General features: G+C 32.2%; 1 protein-coding gene across 1 annotated transcript in view; it reads left to right on the forward strand.

Moving 5' to 3' along the window:
• The window catches only part of LOC140447981 (ATP-dependent translocase ABCB1-like), a 52,978-nt gene that overhangs the window by 19,206 nt on the left and 12,738 nt on the right, over positions 1-21,034 (forward strand). Inside the window, exons 7-16 of the mRNA XM_072540978.1 lie at positions 6,284-6,598; positions 6,745-6,969; positions 7,247-7,372; positions 7,428-7,802; positions 10,899-11,156; positions 11,349-11,522; positions 12,892-12,996; positions 13,569-13,730; positions 15,602-15,805; positions 16,035-16,273. Of these exons, the coding sequence (XP_072397079.1) occupies positions 6,284-6,598; positions 6,745-6,969; positions 7,247-7,372; positions 7,428-7,802; positions 10,899-11,156; positions 11,349-11,522; positions 12,892-12,996; positions 13,569-13,730; positions 15,602-15,805; positions 16,035-16,273 (2,183 nt within the window). The remainder of the gene's footprint in view (positions 1-6,283; positions 6,599-6,744; positions 6,970-7,246; positions 7,373-7,427; positions 7,803-10,898; positions 11,157-11,348; positions 11,523-12,891; positions 12,997-13,568; positions 13,731-15,601; positions 15,806-16,034; positions 16,274-21,034) is intronic.

The following is a 21,034-nucleotide window of genomic DNA, read 5'->3' on the forward strand; positions in this document are numbered from 1 at the left end:
GTTCGCTCGTTCTCCATTCTTCCGGTATTTTATTGCTTTATAATTTTATTAATTAATGTTGTTAATTGTTCCATCATTGCTGCTCCACAAATGATTCTTTTCTGATTACCAATATTCTGGATTTTTGAGTCATATTATATACTTTTGCTCCTATGTTAAGTCTGTGAACTAGTATTTATATATTATCTTTATCTTGGGATATAATATTGTATTAACACAGTATTTTTACTTGTTTGTATCTTATTCTGTATCCTCTTCTTTTGTTGACAATTTTGATGACTTTATCCATAATTAAATTGAGAAGTATAGGGCCCAATAAGTTTCCCTTTCTTATTCCTTTGTCAATATCTATGGTTTCTGTAAATTCTCCATCTATACTGACTTATATTTTGTTGTTTTGATAGATGTTTCCAATCATTTTTATGATATCTTAGTGAACAATATAGAATATATATTATAACTTTGAAACTTACTCTGTCAAATGTTTTCCTGAAGTTAGTCAGACTTAGAAATATCGGTATATTACACACTACCGATTTCTCGGTAATTTGCCTTACGACGAATGTTGCATCTATATACCATTACCAAAACCTTGTTCATCGCCTTAGGTCATCACACTTATTAGTTATTTCAAAAATTAATATGTAAATTTTGGGGTAGTATTCAATAAGTTTATGCCTCTGTAGTTTTCTGGCTGTTTTTATCCATTTTTTTTTAACTAGGAAGGATTAGTCCGCTAGTTCTCCATTCTTCCGTTATTTTATTGTGTTATAATTTTTTTAATTAATATTGTCATACTGTTACTTCTCGTTCTGTCATTGCTGCTCCAAAATATTTCAGTAGTCCGTTTGGTAATCCTGCAGCATTCTTTGTGTTTTTTTATTTGTTATTCCTCTGTATAGTTCCTTGACCTCCGTTCTTTCACTTCTTATAAAGTGCCATATTTCCTTTTGTAGGTCACAAAAATCATGATCCATTTCATCTGAAAAACGCTCCCAGTCATATTTTTTTATTTTTCTTATAGGTGCATATTTTTATTAAAACAATTACGTAACGCTTCCTGTAAGAAGATAAAAAAATTATAAATAAAACGAATATCCTGCATGCAGTTTGTCTGTGTGTTGATCTTTATAAGAATCTTTAAATATACAGTTAAGTCATTACTAGAAACAGAAATAATTTTCACACACTGTATAGTTTTCTACAGTAATATTTTATTAATTGTATTTGATTCAATAGCCATATTTAGATTACAATAATCTAACCCTAGTCTATGTCCCAATGGTTTATGACTCACCGTGTAAAACAAATTCCTTATGTGAATAATTGTCCGATGTATACTTTTTTATTTAGGTAACACTTGAACTGTAACACCAAAACTGTATATGGTTTTCGACGAAAGAGGTTGGATTTAAAGAGAAATTGGTTAAAATTCCTCATCTATTAAGGTTTCTTGTAATAATAATAAAATACACTCATGGACAAAAATATGAAATATGTATGCTATAACACCATAACTTAAAATAATTACGAAATATCTTTCTAATACAAACTTATTATTTATTTAGTACAAATACAAATATTATACATACAAATATTTTGACAAATGATTAATTTTGACATTTCATTTGAATAACATTTAATTTGTTGAGTGATTTGGTGAAAGATATTTTCCTAACATTGGAAGATTTGTTGTTGGTTCAGTAGTTTCAAGTCACACTGACAAAATATAAATCGAATTTTGTGTACATTTTTTTTTTCAGTTTGTAAAACAATATATAATGCCACCAGTCAGGCACTGCAATGAAGTTAAAGCAGTACAAATTATAACTCTATCTAATAAGTGGTATATACAGAAAGATATTGCAAGCCACCTTCATATAACACCATCTGCTCTGTCAGCAAGAAAACTGTCTACAAGTGCCTCCGACAACGGCTTTTTAATTCTTCAGAGCTTACGAAATCACTAGTTGACATATAGGCATCTTAAAAACGAGTTGTTAAATGCAAGGCAGATTAGTATTAGTACTAAAACAGTCAGATGGAGGTGAAAATATGCTAACCTAAAACCAAGACGTTTTGCCAAAGTTGCACGTATCTCTTAAAACGACAAAAGGTGTAAATTAGAATTTGCCAGAGCACATATTAATTGGACTATCCAGCAGTGAAAAAATGCTTTATTCACAGGTGAGACCAAAATTCAGTTATGAATGCCAAATGGAAAAAACTTCGCGTAAAAAACTCGTGGAAATGATTGGGCGAATGACAGCTGACATGTACATTGGAAATATGTTAGAAGATCATGTTTTGCCATTTGCTGACCATATTAAATATGACAGATTCGTGCTATTGCACGATAATCCACGTCCTCGTGTCGCAGGAACACTGAATGGTTACCTTGGTGAGGTTTAATTTGAAAGATTGTATTGGCCACAATCACGCATTTTTGGGACACTTTAACCGAATTACAAAAAGAAATTCTGTTCCTATGACACTGGGATAAGGATTCCAGCACAAAAAGAATGAAAAGCACTTTCTCGAGTATATATTCAAGATTTAATTCAGAGCATTTCAAGACGGTTAAAAGTAGTAGTCAACGCTCGAAGAGGGAACTCACTAATAATTTTATTGTTTTTTTAACAAAACCTTAAAATACAATGTCTTAAGTAATATTTCTTCTTCTTTAAGTGCCGTCTCCCGATCAGAGGTTGGATATCATCATCACTATATTTACTCTATCTACTGTTGCTCTGAAGAGTTCTATGCTGGAACTGCATTTAAATCAGTCCCTTAAATTCTTCCACCATGACACTCTCCTTCTTCCTATACTCCTTCCTCCTCTTATATTTCCCTGTATTATCAGCCTTAGCAGTTCATATCGCTGTCCCCTCATTTCGTGTCCCAGATATTGTAACTTTCTTATTTTTATTGTGTTTATTATTTCGCATTTGTTGCCCATTTCTCGTAATACTTTCGTGTTAGTTTTCTTTTATATCCATACTATTCTAAGCATCCTCCTGTAACGCCACATTTCAAAGGACTGTAACTTATTTATGTGTTCTTGCTTCAATGTCCAGCTTTCAAGTCCATATTGCAGTATCGAAAACACGTAGCATCTCAGTGCTCTTACTCTCAGTTCTAATCTAAGGTCTTTGTTGCAGAGAATTGTTTTCATTTTTACAAACGCATTTCTTGCTATTTCTATCTTGGCTCTTATTTCGGTTGTTTGATCATTATTGTCTGAAATCCAGGTTCCTAGGTATTTTTATTTATCAATCCTTTCTATCGGTATATTTCCCAAATGTATGTTTGTTGGTATGTTTGTTATTATCATGTATTTGGTCTTTTTTATATTAATTTTTAGTCCATATTTTTTACAGAAACTGTTTGTTTTGTTTAGCAGTAATTGAAGTTACTCAACAGAGCTTGCCATAATCACGGTGTCATCTGCATATCTTATGTTGTTAATAGATCTTCCGTTAATTATTATTCCTTCACTTTGAGATAGTAATACTTCTTCAAATATGGCTTCACTATATACATTAAATAGTAATGGGGATATAATACATCCCTGCCTAACTCCTCTCCTGATTTCAATTTCTGGACTGGGTTCGTTATCTATTACGATTTGTGCTCTTTGATTCCAGTAGAAGTTTGTTATTATTCGTTACTATGGTCTATGTTTTTTTCTTTAGAATTTGGACTAATTTTTCATGTCTTACTTTGTCAAATGCTTTTTCAAAATCAACGTAACAAACATGCACATCAACATTCATATCCATGCATCTTTGAGCTAACACATTAAAAGCAGATAACGCTTCTCTGGTTCCTAGTCCGTTTCTGAGCCCACACTGACTGTCATCTATTCCTTCTTCCAGTTTTTTATTTATACGACCATGTATTATTTTCAGGAATATTTTGAGAACGTGACTTATTAGTGATATTGTTCTGTATTCACTGCAATATTTAGCGTTTGTATTTTTAGGGATAGCACAAAAGGTGGAGACTAACCATTGTTTCGGTATGTGTCCTGTTTTGTATACTGAGTTAAATAAGTCTACTATAATGTCCAAGGTTTCATCATTTATGCATTTTAACATTTCTATAGGGATTTCGTCTGGACCTACTGCTTTATCATTTTTACTGTTTTTTAATGCCATTTTAATTTCCTCTTTTAATATCTTTAAAACCATATCCTCTTCTAGTTCTATCTCCATCTGTTCTGTTCTATTGTCTTTGAACAGTTCAATGATGTATTCTGTCCATCTCTTTAATTTGTTTTTAGTTTCCCATTTGTATCTTTTAGTATTCCCGGTTTTCTTGTACTATTGTTGTGAGTTAATTCTTTAATTTTTTTATGTATGTTAAAACTATCATGTCTTTTCTGGTATTCATCTATTTCTGCACATTGTTCTTTTAACCATTGTTCTTTCGCTTTCTTAATTCTGTATTTTATTTGTTTATCTACTTTTTTTGTACCTGATTATCTTTGTTTTTATATTGACGTCTTTCTTCCATTAAATCTAAAATATCTTTCGTCGTCCATTGCTTCTTTTTATATCTGGTTGGTATTAGAATTTCTTTTTGACTTTTATCTATTTCTGTCTTTATTAATAACCATTTTTTTATCCGTCTCAGTATTTTGCAGAATTTGTTCTTTAACATTCAATAATCCGTTGTTGATTTCATCTGCCAGGCGTTGCCTTATGTGTGGGATCTCTAATTTACTTGCATCGATTTTTGCATTTGTTGTTCTTCGTTTTATTATTTTCATTTTGAGCCTAATTTTGGTCACTACTGAGTTGTGATCTACTCCTATGTCGGCACTTGGATAGGTTTTTGCGGATATAATTGCGTTCCTGTATCTTTGTCTAACTAATACGTAGTCTATTTGGTTTCTTACAATTCTCCCTTCTTGATTCGCTGGTGACTTCCAAGTATATAGTCTTCTCTTTGGCATTTTAAACAATGTATTAGCTATAACAAAATTATTGTTTTGGCAAAATTCGATAAGCCTGTCACCCCTTTCGTTTCTGTTGCCCAGATCATATCCTCCTGTATATTCTTCTACTTTTTCTTCCCCAACCTTTGTGTTAAAATCTTCCATTATAATTGTTACATCTTGCGTTTTAATGGATTTTAAAATGTTGTCTAGATCTTCGTAGAAAGTTTTAATATCGCTCTCTGGTTTGTCCGCAGTTGGAGCATAAACTTGTAGGATGTTTATTTTGGGTTTGTTCTGGTTTAATTGTAAGAGTATAATTCTGTTGGAGTATGGAGTAAAATTTATTACAGATTCATCAATGTTTTTGTTTAATATTATTCCGGCACCATATCTGTGTGAACCGTCTTGACTTCCTGAATAATATATTCTTTTGTTGTTGATGTTTATCTTTCCTGACTGGGGCCATTGGACATCGCTGGTTCCTAAAATATCTATATTTAGCCTTTCCATTTCTTTAACGGCATTATGTACTTTTTCAGCTTGATGTAGACTTCTAACATTCCAAGTCGCTACTTTGCAAGGTTTTCGCATGTTGACGACCAGGGATGCCTTACAATCTTGTGAGTTTCCTCCTCTGCCGGATCTTGTTTTCCGAGTTTTATGATCAGTAGAGTGTTTGGGTGTATTGTTAGTCATGACGATTAACTAGGGATGCTCTATGAGCCTTTAATGCATTGGTTTCCCGTTGCCTTATGCATCTCCATGCCGTCGACCATGTCTGGGTCGTCCGCCTTTAGAAACGATTTTTCCGTTTCTAGGACAAGAAGGTGCCATTCCACTTACCTACCGACTCTTCCATCCGAAGCTGTTGGTCAGTAATTAGGGGATTGCTTATACCGGCAATCACTCGGACGCCAGAGCCTCGTCTGTTATCTAGCAGAATGTACCGGATGATCATGATCTAGATCATCTCACAGGCAGGTGAGGTTAACATTTGAATGGGAGAGGCTATGTATTGCGCATCACTATTCCCTTACATTCAAGTAATATTTACTTTCAAGATATTTTTTGTTTTCATTCCAAGAATTTCAGTGTTTATTTTTTTAAAGAATTTACTTAAAATCCATATCATTATTTTTAATTATCCACTTACAACGTATTAAGTAAAGTTTTCTCTTCTCAGAAAAAAGTGTTTTGATAACATGAACCCATCATATTGAAGATATTTACGATAATTTCAAAATATTTCAGATTTTTGTCCATGACTGTATTAAATATTTTTTATGTTAATACCCTTGACGATGCGATATTAAAATTATTAAAACTTTGATGTTCCAGCTCACCACTAAATTGGCAAAAAATCAAATGGAAGCATATGGCGCAGCTGGTTCAATAGCCGAAGAAGCACTATCTTTAATAAGGACAGTGGCAGCTTTTGGAGGTCAAAAGAAAGAAGTAGAGAGATATAATAAAAATTTAGTTCTAGCCAAAAATAACAATATAAGAAGATCAATGCTCTCAGCGTTAGGTTTTGGTCTATTGTGGTTGATGATTTATTCCAGTTATGCTCTGGCATTTTGGTATGGTGTTAAATTAGTTTTGAGGGATAGAACAGTTACGAATCCAATATATACCCCTAGTAATATGGTAACTGTAAGTATTGAAGTAATGTTGGTGGTTTTATGTATACAATTATTGTCTTCAAATGTTAAAATCAAAAAATGTATGAAAATATTTAAAAAAAGTTTATGTACATCTAACAATGATAGAAATGTTTTAATCTCTTTACGATGTTACAGGTTTTCTTCAGCGTTATGTCAGGAGCTAGTAACTTTGGCGGTGCATCACCTTATATAGAGGCATTTGGAATCTCAAAAGCTGCGGCTTCAAAAATTTTTAGTGTAATCGATCATAAACCTACAATTAATTTATCAAAAGAAAATGGAAAAACACTAGATGTACTCAAAGGAAATATACAATTTAAAGACGTGAATTTTAGTTATCCATCTAGAAAAAATGTACCGGTAAGTATTTTAGTTCTTTAAGAAAGCAATTCTTCTGTTTAAGCTGATATAAAAAAGATGGTTAAACTCAAACAATAACCAACTGTAATTTGTAATAATTCACTGGGAAACGTAAATGCTGCCACACACACTACGATTGATATACTACGTACACTACTACTACTACTATACACTACGTTTGTAGCCTTCTACGTAAGAAAGATCAGAAATAATAGCCAACGTTCGTAGCGGATAGGGCATTTAAAAAGAATAAATATTTTTGTGTTTTATGTTACAGATATTAAAAGGATTAAATTTAAATATAAAATCTGGAGACACTGTGGCCCTCGTAGGTAGTTCAGGCTGTGGAAAATCCACTGTTATGCAGTTAATTCAACGATTGTATGACGCAGAGTCTGGAGAGGTACTGTAATTAATTTCTTTTTTTTTATTATTATTATTTCAGTTTAATTTTTTAGGTTATCCTAGACGGAAATAATATCAAAGATTACGATTTAGCTTGGTTGAGAAGCCAAATAGGAGTTGTAGGTCAAGAACCTATTCTCTTTGGTACAACGATTTTAGAAAATATTAGATACGGCAAAGATGGAGTAACAGAAGAGGATATTATTCAGGCAGCTAAAAAAGCTAATGCTCATAACTTTATTAAGTCTCTTCCTAACGGATATAATACATTGGTTGGAGAGAAAGGAGCTCAACTCTCAGGCGGACAAAAACAAAGAATAGCAATAGCTAGAGCTTTGGTAAGAAATCCTACTCTACTACTTTTAGACGAAGCTACTTCAGCACTGGATAATACTAGCGAGGCTAAAGTGCAAGCAGCCCTAGATACGGTAACTATATATTATTCAATTTAAAAAAATTACATACTTCGTTTGAATACTATTAGTAGCACAGTTTTAATTTATTTAAAAATTTCTTGTCTCGAAAATCTCAGTAATTTTAGTAAACCAATAATATATAATCTGTTCCGGTACACAATATTATCGACGTGAAGAATCTTGGAAATGATTAAAATTTACAGTATAAAATTCGATATAAAATTCCTGTAAATTTTTTCAGTTGATTCATATTTAACATCAAAAGTTAACATCAACATAAATCCTACAACGAAACTGGCACAAACGTATAAATTAGCTCCTGTGAAATTAAAGTGTCATTTAACACTGCATTTAAGGACTGTAGTGTTGATTGTTGTCGTACGGCCGTAGCGTCCTCCAGGTTCTCTGGGGTCTCTTGACGCTCTACGACCGCTGCTCTTGAGGAGGATCTTAAATTCTTTGATTCCATCCTCGTGTTCGGGGGGTTAAACGGGATTTTGGCCTCTACGTACGAGAAGTTTTTCCCGGGTCTCCGTGGTGGACGAGGGGACACCGGCAATCAGAATACTTTAACAGTTCGAGCTTTCTTACAACGACTTTTCTTACAATGACTTAAATATATAGGTTAGCATTCTGTTGCGTTGTATATGCCTCGAGTTCCACAGAGATGCCGGCCTTCTCACTTCGTCCGCGTTCCCTCTCCTCGAGAGAGGCACAAGAATGCCGGCAGTGTCGACTCTTCCTACACTGCCCGTCGCTTCGTGTCACTATCTTTCGTAAACACTATTTTCGATCCTGTAAGGACGGTTACTATTTACATAAGGTTTCTGGTGACGAAGCGTTATCGCAGCTTGACCACTGATCGAAAAAGCAAAAAGCCCACTTAGGGCCTTTATTCGCTCTTTATCGTTGCAGGTCCCAAACAACGCTTTGGTCAGTTCGACATAGTTTAAAATAGTTCTAAGACCACTGTCTTTTCCATTTCAAAAGGCCGTGTCTTACTGGCAGGGAGCGTTCGTAGTCAACAAGCCGATTCTTGTGCTTCGAAGGTTTATCTTCTAAAATGGATGAAGTCTTCTTTTATTCGACGTCTTCGACAATATTAGGTTACTGGATTAATAATAAAACTCAAAGTAGTGTGGTAGCGACACCAGGCCAACAAGGTCTAGCTGGGCTAGATATGACGACTAGATACCGATCGGAAAATGTGCTGCTCTTTTATACACTTAGGCATACTGCACACAAAGCGTATCGTCATAGACGCGAATTAGATGCATGCATCGAAAAGCATACGCGTCCGTGCTACTCACTTGTGCCTGTATAGAATACTGTACACGAAGCGTAAGCGGCGCGGAATTGTCAGCGCAGACAAGCTGCAAGCCACCAGGCATACAACGACGTCAGTCGCTTGCAGTACGCTTTAGTGTTAGAACACCTCTTTTGACAGAATTTTATGAGAATGGCAGATCAAATATTAAAATTTGTCCAACTGATTAAAAATTATCAGTGTTTATATAATAATATCCTACAAGAGTAACTCCAGAAAAGATGTGACTGAAAAAGCGTGGTCAGTAGTAGCCAGGCAAATACAGTGGTCAGGTAGGTTAAAATAAAACCTAATTTTTATTTAGGTACATATATTGATTAAATCAATTTTCATATTTTATAAACAATAATTCCATTGCCATGGTAAAGCAGTATTTTGTTATAAAAAATAATTTGCTAAGTAATTTCGTAAATGTTGAGGTAAAGAATTTTCATATATATTTAAGTTATCCATGTCTGGCACATTTCTTACATTTTGTGGGATATTTTGTGTTGTAGTAAGTGCTGAAAATACCTGAAACAAAAAACAAAGCTAAAACAAAGGGTTTTTCCGGAGCCTAAAACCATCCCCATCTGGATCTTCAGCAAAAGCTAAAAAACCTTACTACTTGCACGACGTTATACAGTTTGTATTGCCATATATAAGACCGGTCCAAAATTTAGAAAATACTGGAAATATTTCGCTACCAGACACTGAGGTATTGACGCAGCCAGATGAAGACGAATCATCTCAAGCACCGCCAAACGAAAACATAGATGAAAATAATACTGAAGAAAATAATAACAGTTCAGTAATCGAATCATCAAAACGTGTTCAGGAAACTATCTTTAGCCAGAGAAAAAAGAAAAAATGTATTAGACAAGGTAACGCTGTTGATTAAGCAGTTTTACAATATATAAATAAAAAAAAGTTAGGAATACCCTGGAATCACCAGATGATGATCGAAAGATGTTTCTTTTAAGTTTACTACCTGACGTAAAAAGCCTATCTGACAAAAATTTACAAACGTTCAAAATACAAACTCAAACTTTTATCGAACAGTTAATCAGACAACAAGAACAAAAGTGTTATCATAAATCTTTCTTCTGAACTAACACACTCACGCATGTTAGTATTGTGCTTTTGAATGGCAGGACCTACAATTAACACCAATTCTTTAAATGTCCGACAACTCTTTGGCGGCAATAAATAACCATCTGTTGTAGTTTTTGTAAATATAAGGATGCACCCAAAATTTTCTCTGTTTCTTTTTTTTGCGGTGGCGAAGATAATTTAACAAAAGTAAGTTCTCTTCATCACTTGACATTTTTGCAACTACTGTAAAAGTGCACGAAAAACCTTAAAACAAGACGATCACATGCCGCTTGCAGATCGAATCGTTTGCGGATTTTAAGGCGTAAAGGAATCGTCGCTGCATGACGAAACTTATACGCGTCTATGATGGTACGCCGACGATAAGGAGTGGCTGATATTGTAGAAGTAAAGCTGGGCAGGTCAAGTGACGTGAATGACAGGTAACAGATGGACAAAGCAGATACTGGAATGAGGACCAAGAAATAATGCCTACCGAAGCAGAGATCTTCCATCAACACATTGGACTGACGATCTAAAACGTTGCCATAGGAATTGGATGCACGAAGCACAAGATCGAAAGAGATGGAAAATGATAAGAGAGATCTATGTCCAGCAGTGAAAAAGCGATTGAATAATGAACTTAAAGATACTAAACTTAAGACAAATAATTGTATTTTGATCAATCAACGCTTATATTCTTTTTTTAGGCAAGTACTGAATGTACAACTATAATTGTGGCTCACAGACTTTCAACAATTCGAAGTGCAAATAAAATTATTGTACTTTCCCAAGGAGTTGTAGTAGAGGAAGGAACCCACGAAGAACTGATGGAAACTAAACGAGAGTACTATAGATTGGTGACAGCCCAAGTCAAATCTTCGGAACAGTTCCAAGCTGAAAAGAAGAAACTCGTAAGATCTATTAGTACGACGGAGAGTAGTACAGGATCAGACCATATAATGGAAGTAAGTCAAAATAAAATAATTGTTTCCATTTTTTTAAATTTTTTATATTATATAATTTTATTATTATATTATTATTTTTGAAATTGAAACTAAATCTTAATAGACTGTTCTGTCACATCGACTGTTCTGGCATTAACATGTTCATTTTAAAAACTATGATAACAGAAATTTTCATTAAACTTGTAATTTTAGACTACAGTAGAAGACAATGATGATGATTTCAAGGAAAATAAAGACGTTTCCGTTTTTGAAATATTAAAGATGAATGCTCCAGAATGGCCTTATATTCTATTTGCTGGTCTTGGATCAATTGTTGTTGGTTTTGGAATGCCCGTTTTTGCAGTCTTGTTTGGAAGTATTTTAGGGGTAAGCACACATCATAAGATCATATATATACGTATATATTAAACCTAAAGCTAAAATTAATACTATTACAAGAATTTATATGAAACTCAACAGGCTTCTAGGTTTAATAATTGTACTATCCGTGGAAATGTATATATATATATATATATATATATATATATATATATATATATATATATATATATATATTGCTATGATTCATTTTATCCGCCAAAGATAAAATTAAAATTACTAAATAGACCATCTAAATAAATTTTCAAGATATCCTGGAGAGTTGTTATGCTATGTAAAATTAAAAATAATATTGGTTTGCTCTTAATATATTTCAAATTATAAAATATAATAATTCAAAATATTTCAACTGATAAACTATGAAAGATATTTCAAAGAAATGAAAGTCCATTATCTTTGGATTACCTGTAGTAAACAAAATTTAAGATATGCATAAATTATTTTCTTTGTAAAATATATTTGAGTGAACGTAGTGAATTGAACAATACGACCGGGTTTTCCAAATGGACTTGTACAGTGAATAAAGACAATAGGGTAGAATTTAGAAATTATATTTCTCCGTTAGTTCTTAAGAATTTGTAGAAACCGATTAGAATGTTAATAGTTTGTAGGAAATTTATAATTGTAGGTAAAATTGTTGTTTGTTATCTAAATGGGGATAAAAAAACTGATCTTTTTTTCCTCTAAAATCTAGCTAAACTCTCATTCATCTATCTCTCCCACTTTTTTTCACTCTTTGCCAATCAAAGTTCGTCAGATTTATCCCCATTTAGATAACAAACAACAATTTTACCTACAATTATAAATTTCCTACAAACTATTAACATGCTAATAGGTTTCTACAAATTCTTAAGAACTAACTGGGAAATATAATTTCTAAATTCTACCCTATTGTCTTTATTCACTGTACAAGTCCATTTGGAAAACCCGGTCGTATTGTTCAATTCACTACGTTCACTCAAATATATTTTACAAAGAAAATAATTTATGCATATCTTAAATTTTGTTTACTACAGGTAATCCAAAGATAATGGACTTTCATTTCTTTGAAATATCTTTCATAGTTTATCAGTTGAAATATTTTGAATTATTATATTTTATAATTTGAAATATATTAAGAGCAAACCAATATTATTTTTAATTTTACAGAGCATAACAACTCTCCAGGATATCTTGAAAATTTATTTAGATGGTCTATTTAGTAATTTTAATTTTATCTTTGGCGGATAAAATGAATCATAACAATATATATATATATATATATATATATATATATATATATATATATATATATATATATATATATATATATATATATATATATATGTATATACGTGGTTTAATAATACATTTTTAGACATTGGCGTATGGTGATTCGGACTTTGTAAGATCTGAAGCTAACAGATATTGCCTATATTTTGTACTGGGAGGAGTTGTAACTATGGTATCAGTATTTACTCAGGTAATTATAGATTTTTAAATTTTATGTTTTATTTGACGAAAAGCATACTTGAAATATATTTTTTTAAAATATACTGTTTACAATGAGATAGGATTTAGTAGCAAATGCTGTCATGCATTTTCAATGAAATTCCTCTTTATTATATTTCCATCTCGGGAGTTGACCAGAAACATAAACCAGAACATATTGACCAGAGCACATACACACTGTATGCTCCTAGCACACTGCTTCGTAGAACTCCTACCGTGATCTACATCGTTTTTTTTTTCATGCACTATCTGGTCTGATAGTACTGATCTGGTCTATTCTAAACTTACATTTATTAAAATTAATCTAACATGGGTAAACTGGTAGCAAATGGAATCAATTTGAATTTACTATTTTCATTCACAACACAAATAGTAAATTGCATTAAGATGCTAAAAGAAAATAGCTTCAGATCAATTTGAATGTTGTGATCAATATTATAAACGTATTTAAGGAATTATTAACTTATTAAGCGATTAATCTTAGAACGTATCTAAGAATTAATGTTTTAGAGTACTTCTCCAGAACTAAATTTAAACTTTTAGATGTACCTATTGGGTATTGCTGGTGAGAAAATGACAGAAAGAGTTAGGAGTAGCTTATTTAAGGCAATGATCTACCAGGAAATCGGCTTCTTTGACAAAAAGACGAATGGAGTTGGAGCCCTTTGTGCAAAATTATCTTCGGATGCATCTAACATTCAAGGCGTAAGTAATGGTAAATCATTAAACCACTTAATGCACACATTAATTTTAAGTTTACTGTAAAAAATTATCCATTTTTTCATTTCATAATTCGATTCGAAAAATAAATTATTTTAAGCGGCGTAATAAGTGTATTTTTCGTGACAGGGGCGTATTAAAAATATATATAATTTTTTTTAGTATTTTTAATTTAGTAAATAATTTAGTAAAATTTAGTAAAATAAATAAATATATAAATTTAGTTAAATTAATTAAGAATTTTTACTTTAGAAGATTTAGTATGTATGTATACTTAAATGCAAAAACATATCAGGGGTTTAGAATTAAAGTAAGGGTATATATTAAAAAAAATTTCACAAATTTCAAAAAACGGTTCAGAAAAGGTCATAAAATGTTTGAATAATGAAGATAAACTAAGCTGCAATTGTAACACAAAAATATCTACTACCTGACAGAAAAGAAAATATACTAAAGTACAGATACATCTAAAACTCAACGTAAAATGTGAAAAGGACAAAAAAATAGTAATTATAGTTCTTAGAAAAAAATTACAATAATAAAAAAATTAAATAAATACATAATTATAAAAATAATAGAATAAATATTAAATTCGTCATGAATGGGTCAGAAACGGCCAATAAACGTTTGAATAGTATAATAATAGCTGTACTATGGTCGAACGGTTAAAAATAAAGAAAAATTAATGATTTTAATCAACTAATTAAGTCATTAATTAATATTTAAATGGGAATAAGCCACAATTAAAGGTTAAAATACGTTTATTGACGTTTCAATTTCCACTTCGGAAATCGTTCTCAAAATACAAACATTAGTAAATTAAACAAATTTTGTTTTTTGTTACTTAGTGAAAAATTCTTTTAATAATTTAATTTTATCTGACTCATCTATATTGACAATTTAGACATACATTATACATTTTAAAGTAGATGACTTTAAAATGATATTGCCAATATTGTATTATATATTATTATACAATATACTACATTCTGCCAATTCCTCGGCAGAATGTAGTAGGATCTGGTTACCCATTTTGAAAGACGAAGTTATTAAAAGGAAAATACCAGTATTGGTAAGTCAGTAACATACAGAGAATACATCATTTATGTTTTTTAAATAACAAACATATAAAATCGGAATTTGGTGTTTATTGAAGGCAAACTAAATGCACTATCAAATACTTACCATGTCGGGATAGTATTATGAGGATTTTTCCTGGTTTTTCCCTCATAATTTACTATGGAATCACTAACAGGAGATTTTTACTGTCATCATGGCATGTATTTGTCTTTTTAAACACGAATTACATGTTATGATCTTTTCTGACGGATATTCTCAAGTTAAAGTTGATTTCATGTAATCGAATGAACTATCTTATAAGTAAAGTCGTCCCAGGAACGCAACTCAACAATATTGGCAATATCATTTTAAAGTCGTCTACTTTAAAATGTATAATGTATGTCTGAATTGTCAATATAGATGAGTCAGATAAAATTAAATTATTAGAAGAATTTTTCACTAAGTAACAAAAAACAAAATTTGTTTAATTTACTAATGTTTGTATTTTGAGAACGATTTCCGAAGTGGAAATTGAAACGTCAGTAAACGTATTTTAACCTTTAATTGTGGCTTATTCCCATTTAAATATTAATTAATTTAAAATGCCACAAGAAAATAGCTTCAGAACAATAATTAAGTCATAATAAATCCGACTTTTGATGGATAAATTAAATCAATAATACTTATTCTATTTTTACTTCACACTTCACCATTTCTCGTCTAACTCAATACTTAAAAATATTAAGTAATAAAAAAGATTCAAATGGAATTTCCTACAAATGTTAATAATTTTTTAGGCAACAGGAATTCGTGTTGGAACAATTCTTCAATCAATAGCCACATTTTGCTTAGCAATTGGTCTTTCGATGTATTATGAATGGAAATTAGGATTAGTTACAGCGGCTTTCACACCGGTTATGTTAATTGCTATGTTCTTTGAAAAAAGAAACACCAGGGGCGGAAACGACTCAAGAGATACCGCACTACAAAAATCAACAAAAGTAAGTTCCAAAATATAATCCCTTATTGCTTTATACTAAATCACACAAAAAGTGTTGTGAATTTCTTATATCCTTTTAGATGAACCGTAAACGTCTATAGGATGACAAAATACTTATATGAAAAAACTTTTTACAAATAAGTCTATTTACAGGTATACTCAGAAGGCTTGTCTTGATAAAATAAAGAAACTTTTGAATTGGATTAGTATTAATTATTAAATTTGTTTAGACTGCAGTAGAAGCCATTGGGAATATAAGAACGGTTGCCTCTTTGGGCTTAGAAGAAAAGTTTCAGCACATATATGAATCTGACCTGATGCCGCATTATAAATCCTCATTAAAAGCAGTTCACTGGAGAGCAATCGTATTTGGTCTTTCCAAGAGTTTGTTGTTCTTTGCCTATGCTACCGCAATGTATTATGGTGGATTTTTGATTAGGGATGGATTGCCTTATGATAGAGTATTTAAGTAAGTATTTTTTTAATTAATGTCTTAATTAAATTTTTTTGAAATAAGCTTCGATTGGAATCCAGTCCTTGAAAATATCAAAAGACTGGTTTGTAAGGATCATAAGGAAATAACAACACAAAATGAAGCTTGAAGTAGTAGTAATACCAACAGAAGAAAATATTCATTAACAAAACATGTAGATGGTAAATGTAGAATGATGTAGAACAATTTACCTACGACTATAAATGATTTAATAAAACTGTTAGTCTGGGTAAAGCTAAGTATCCTAGTTTTAGGTTTGATAGAAAGAAACCTAACGAGAAAGCTTCATCAGACACACTTAAAGGATCTATCGATCCTATGTAACGGTTTTTAGATAATAGGGAATAACAGAGATGCAAAAAGGTAAACTCGCTTGTGTAGAAATCATAGGTGCAATGAAATCTTACGATTATGCTAACCTTCTTCATAAACATATAAAGATGGTCGCTCTGAAAATGCCATGACGGATATAGTTTTTAAATCGTGGCGGTCTGACTGGAAATCTGAAGATTTTAAGAATTACATGCCTGGAACAACGCAATGCCTGCCTGTAGACATTATGTCTGTAAAACAAGATTTTTAACTTTCACTAAATATAATTATGTATAAACATGTGCGTTAAGGCCAAGCCAATTCGCTCAGATCACAATAGGTGCCCTCTCTTATTGTACAAATCTGTAAAGAACACAGGAAGCAGTAAAAATACAAATACAAATACACTCATGGACAAAAATATCGAATATTTTGGAATTTTCAAATTTTTGTTTTTTCAAAATAAATTGTGGTCAAGCAAGTCGTTTATTGTAAAATAGAGTTTATTTTAACAATGTTTAATGAACAATTTTAAGTTTTTATACGGAGAAAATTGTGAAAAAAATAAATGTTTAATATTCGGTAAATAAGATTATATTAGTCTAAACTTAAATGATAATATAAATTGCTTAAACAACAGGTTTTAACTGAAAGAAGTGCACGATCAGTAACGAGTATTCCCCCCTCTAGCTCTTATTACAGCTTGCATCTTTCTCAGCATGCTTGCAAGTAAATTTTGGACATATCCTTGGGAAATTGCATTCCATTCATCCTGTGCAGCAAGCCGAAACTGGTCTATCGTATTTGGAACGGGATTTCTTTGTCGTATGCTGCGTTTTAGGTGATCCCACATGTGCTCTATTGGATTTAAATGCTGGCTAGACGGTGGCTAATCCAATCTTCGAATTTGGACCTCATCAAGATAATTACTCACTATGTCAGCGGCATGTGGTCGAGCATTATCGTGCATTAACGTGAATCTTTCATATCCAATGTAACCAACATATGACAAAACATGATCTTGCAGGATGATTTAAACGTAAGAATCACCAGTCATCCGTCCAATCACTTTCACAAGTGCAGTACGTACCTCCCAACTAATACCTTCCCAAAGAATTATGCCATCAACTCCAAAAATAACGGTCTGGGTGAGACTGCAGCTGGTGAATCGTTCTATAGACGTAGTTTTGACCATCTGGCTTCCATAATAGGATTCTGGTCTCATCAGTGAAAAGAACGTTTTTCCAGTTGTCGATATTCCACTAAATATGTGTTCTTGCAAATTTCAAACGACGAGCTTTATGATTTTGGAGAAGACGTGGAACTTTGACGGGGCGTCTGGGCTTTAAATTTGCTTCTTTTTATCTTCGTCTAACTGTTTGTAAACTCACAGTAACTTGTCTAACATTTAATAGCTCATTTCTGAGGTGCATCGATGTCAATGAACGATTTCGTGTAGACTTAAGAACCAAAAAGCGGTCATCAATTGCGGTTGTGCACCTTGGGCGTCCTTGACCAGGCCTTCGTACAAAATTTCCTGTTTCGCGGTACCTTTTTAGAGTATTTGAAACTATAGATTCAGTTCTGCTGAGACGTCGTGCGATAGCTTTTTGTGCATATCCTTCTTCGTATAAAATTACAATATGTGCTACTTGGACTTCATCCCAGTGGCGAATTGGTGGGATACTTGTTTTAAACTTAGTTAAATCAAAATAATATTTAATTATACTTAATAAAATAAACTAAAAATAACGGAATTAGTATAATTTTTCCTTTATGTGAAAAAGGATTTTTATGATAAAATGTACGTATGACACTAACCACTGAATAAACTTCAAAATAAACATCAAAATATTTCAAACCAGTTGAGTATATCAGCCTACTATATGAGTATTATCAGTAATCTAAAATTATTTTGAAATAATAGTGACTACAAAAAAAAATTGGAAAATTCCAAAATATTCGATATTTTTGTCCATAAGTGTACAATTTAATAGATAAAAAGATAATAGAATTTATATCTAAATAGTGTCTGAAAAAACATCTTAATTTGTCGAAAATATTTTTGTCTCTAACAACCAAGAAAACTTTAAAGTACAACTTGTTTATGTCTAATAACTTAAAATTGCAAAAAATTACTTAAGCAATAGGCGAAGCTCAGCATTATTATGGACCTTACTATAGAAGAAACTAGTACTTTCTGCTGGTAATATAGTTTTAGAAACCTAAACTCACTGAGTAATCGCGAATATTTAGAAGCAGTATCCTTCACTCATAATTATAGATTTCGGTAAAGTGGCCAAGATACTGGCCTTCTAAGCCAAAGAGCTCGAGTTCTATTCTCGGCACTAACAACGGCATTTTCATTTCTAAAAACGATAACGGGATTTCACTATGCTTCAAATGGCGCGTAAAGCTTTAGGTCCCTTTGGAGTAGTGTGCATCAATTTTAGTTAATTGAGACAAGGTTAAAAATGCAATTGGCGCTGGAACAATCCGAAAGAGTCTCCCTCCAGAAATTGCCATATGATATTATTTTTATCACAGATTTCTAATATTCAACTAAGAATCGCTGGAGAAAACTTTGCAACTAGTTTCAGTATGTGCAATCCCAACAATAATATAATTTAAAAAGTAGATGTAGGTATGCAAACAGCTGAAAGTCAATTAAGAAGGACTTGACTGATGTTTATGTTCAACAGATGTCAGAAAATAATGAAATCGACGAAAAAGATGTTAAAGACAGTTCTCTTAATTTTAAGTGTTCTCAAGTAAAATTGTCAGGACTTGTTATCTTAATATAAAATTTCGAATATCAACCCTGTTTTTGTCTTTGAGATACAGCAAGAAAAAGAAAAATCAATATGTGATTTTCTTCTTCTTAAGGTGCCGCCGTACATTTCTGCGTAGGCGTCCACCGTACATCGTCTTGTCAGGTGAGATGTTAAATAGTCAGGATTAAATAATTCTGTTTTTAGCAGCATTGCGAAGCATTTCATAGGTGTGGATTCCTGTCCATTGTCGAATATTGCGCAGCCATGACATTTTTTTACGGTGCTTTTTTAGAGATATAGAAAGAAGTTATTAACGCTTTTTTAAATGTCGGTCATTTTAAGAGCTAATTACTATTTAAATGGGAATAAGCCACAATTAAAGGTTAAATTACGTTTATTGACGTTTCAATTTCCACTTCGGAAATCGTTCTCAAAATACAATTGTATTTTGTATTTTGAGAAATATAATTGTATTTTGACGCCTAAACAACGCTTCCAAATTGTACGAATTTATTTTGAAAATTGTAGTTCTGTTCGAAATACGTATCGCGCACTACTTCCATTTTATGGTCAACATATTAGTCCATCAGAGTAAGTAATTCGATTAACCATGGAACTTTTTTGCACCATGTTAACTCTATCTGATAATATGCATCCACTTTATGGAAGATTTTGCAGAAAGATATTGCTTTCTTTTTCTTCAAGTGCCCTCTCCGATACGGAGTTTGGCAATCATCATTGCTATTCGTATCTTTGAAGCTGTTGCTCTAAATAATTGGTTAGATGTGCACTGGAACCAGTCTCTTGAATTGCGCAGCCAAGATAATTAACTGGAGCAATCGGTACTTTTTCCCTCTCATCACATGACCAAGATATTCCAACTTTCTTCTCTTGATGGTGATCAACAGCTCCCGTTCTTTGTTCATTCTTAGAAGAACTACACTATTTATTACTTTGTCTGTCCAAGGTATTTTCAAAATTCTTCTGTATATCCACATTTCGAAGGCCTCTAGTTTATCGGTATTGCTTTTGTTTAAAGTCCAAGTCTCTACTCCGTACAGCAGTATCGAGAAGATGTAGCATTTAACCAATCTCATTTTCAGGTTTAAGTTAATGTCATGACTTCCCAGAATGTCCTTCATATTAACAAAAGTAGCTGGAGATTCTATTTCTAGTTTTTATTTCTTCTGTGATGTCATTGTTGTTATTAACGCTTGTTCCCAAATATTTATATTTGTGCACCCGTTCGATTTCGTTATTGTTAATGTACAGGTTTGCATTCAATCTTTGTTTTTTTGAAATAATCATGAATTTCGTCTTCTTGCGTTCATCTTGCTTTAAGTGCTTAAAAAATCCAATTTATGCAAGAATTTAAGCTACATGTTTACTTATAAAGGCGTCGAGCCATAGATTCGGTGAGTGGGTCCAAACACGAGATTGCCGTTGATTCCGATTTTCATAAGCGAAGTTTGTTTAGCGATGAAACTAACTTTTGGTTGAATGGTTACGTTAATAAACAAAACTGCTCTATTTGGAGTTAATATAATCCTTAAATGTATGTTGAGAAACCATTTCATCCAGAAAAACTGACTGTTTGCTGCGCTTTATGGCCTGGTGGAATTATTGGACCGTACTTCTTCAAAACCGATGA

Source organism: Diabrotica undecimpunctata, chromosome 8 (genome assembly GCF_040954645.1).
Source record: "Diabrotica undecimpunctata isolate CICGRU chromosome 8, icDiaUnde3, whole genome shotgun sequence".
NCBI classification, from domain to species: domain Eukaryota; kingdom Metazoa; phylum Arthropoda; class Insecta; order Coleoptera; family Chrysomelidae; genus Diabrotica; species Diabrotica undecimpunctata.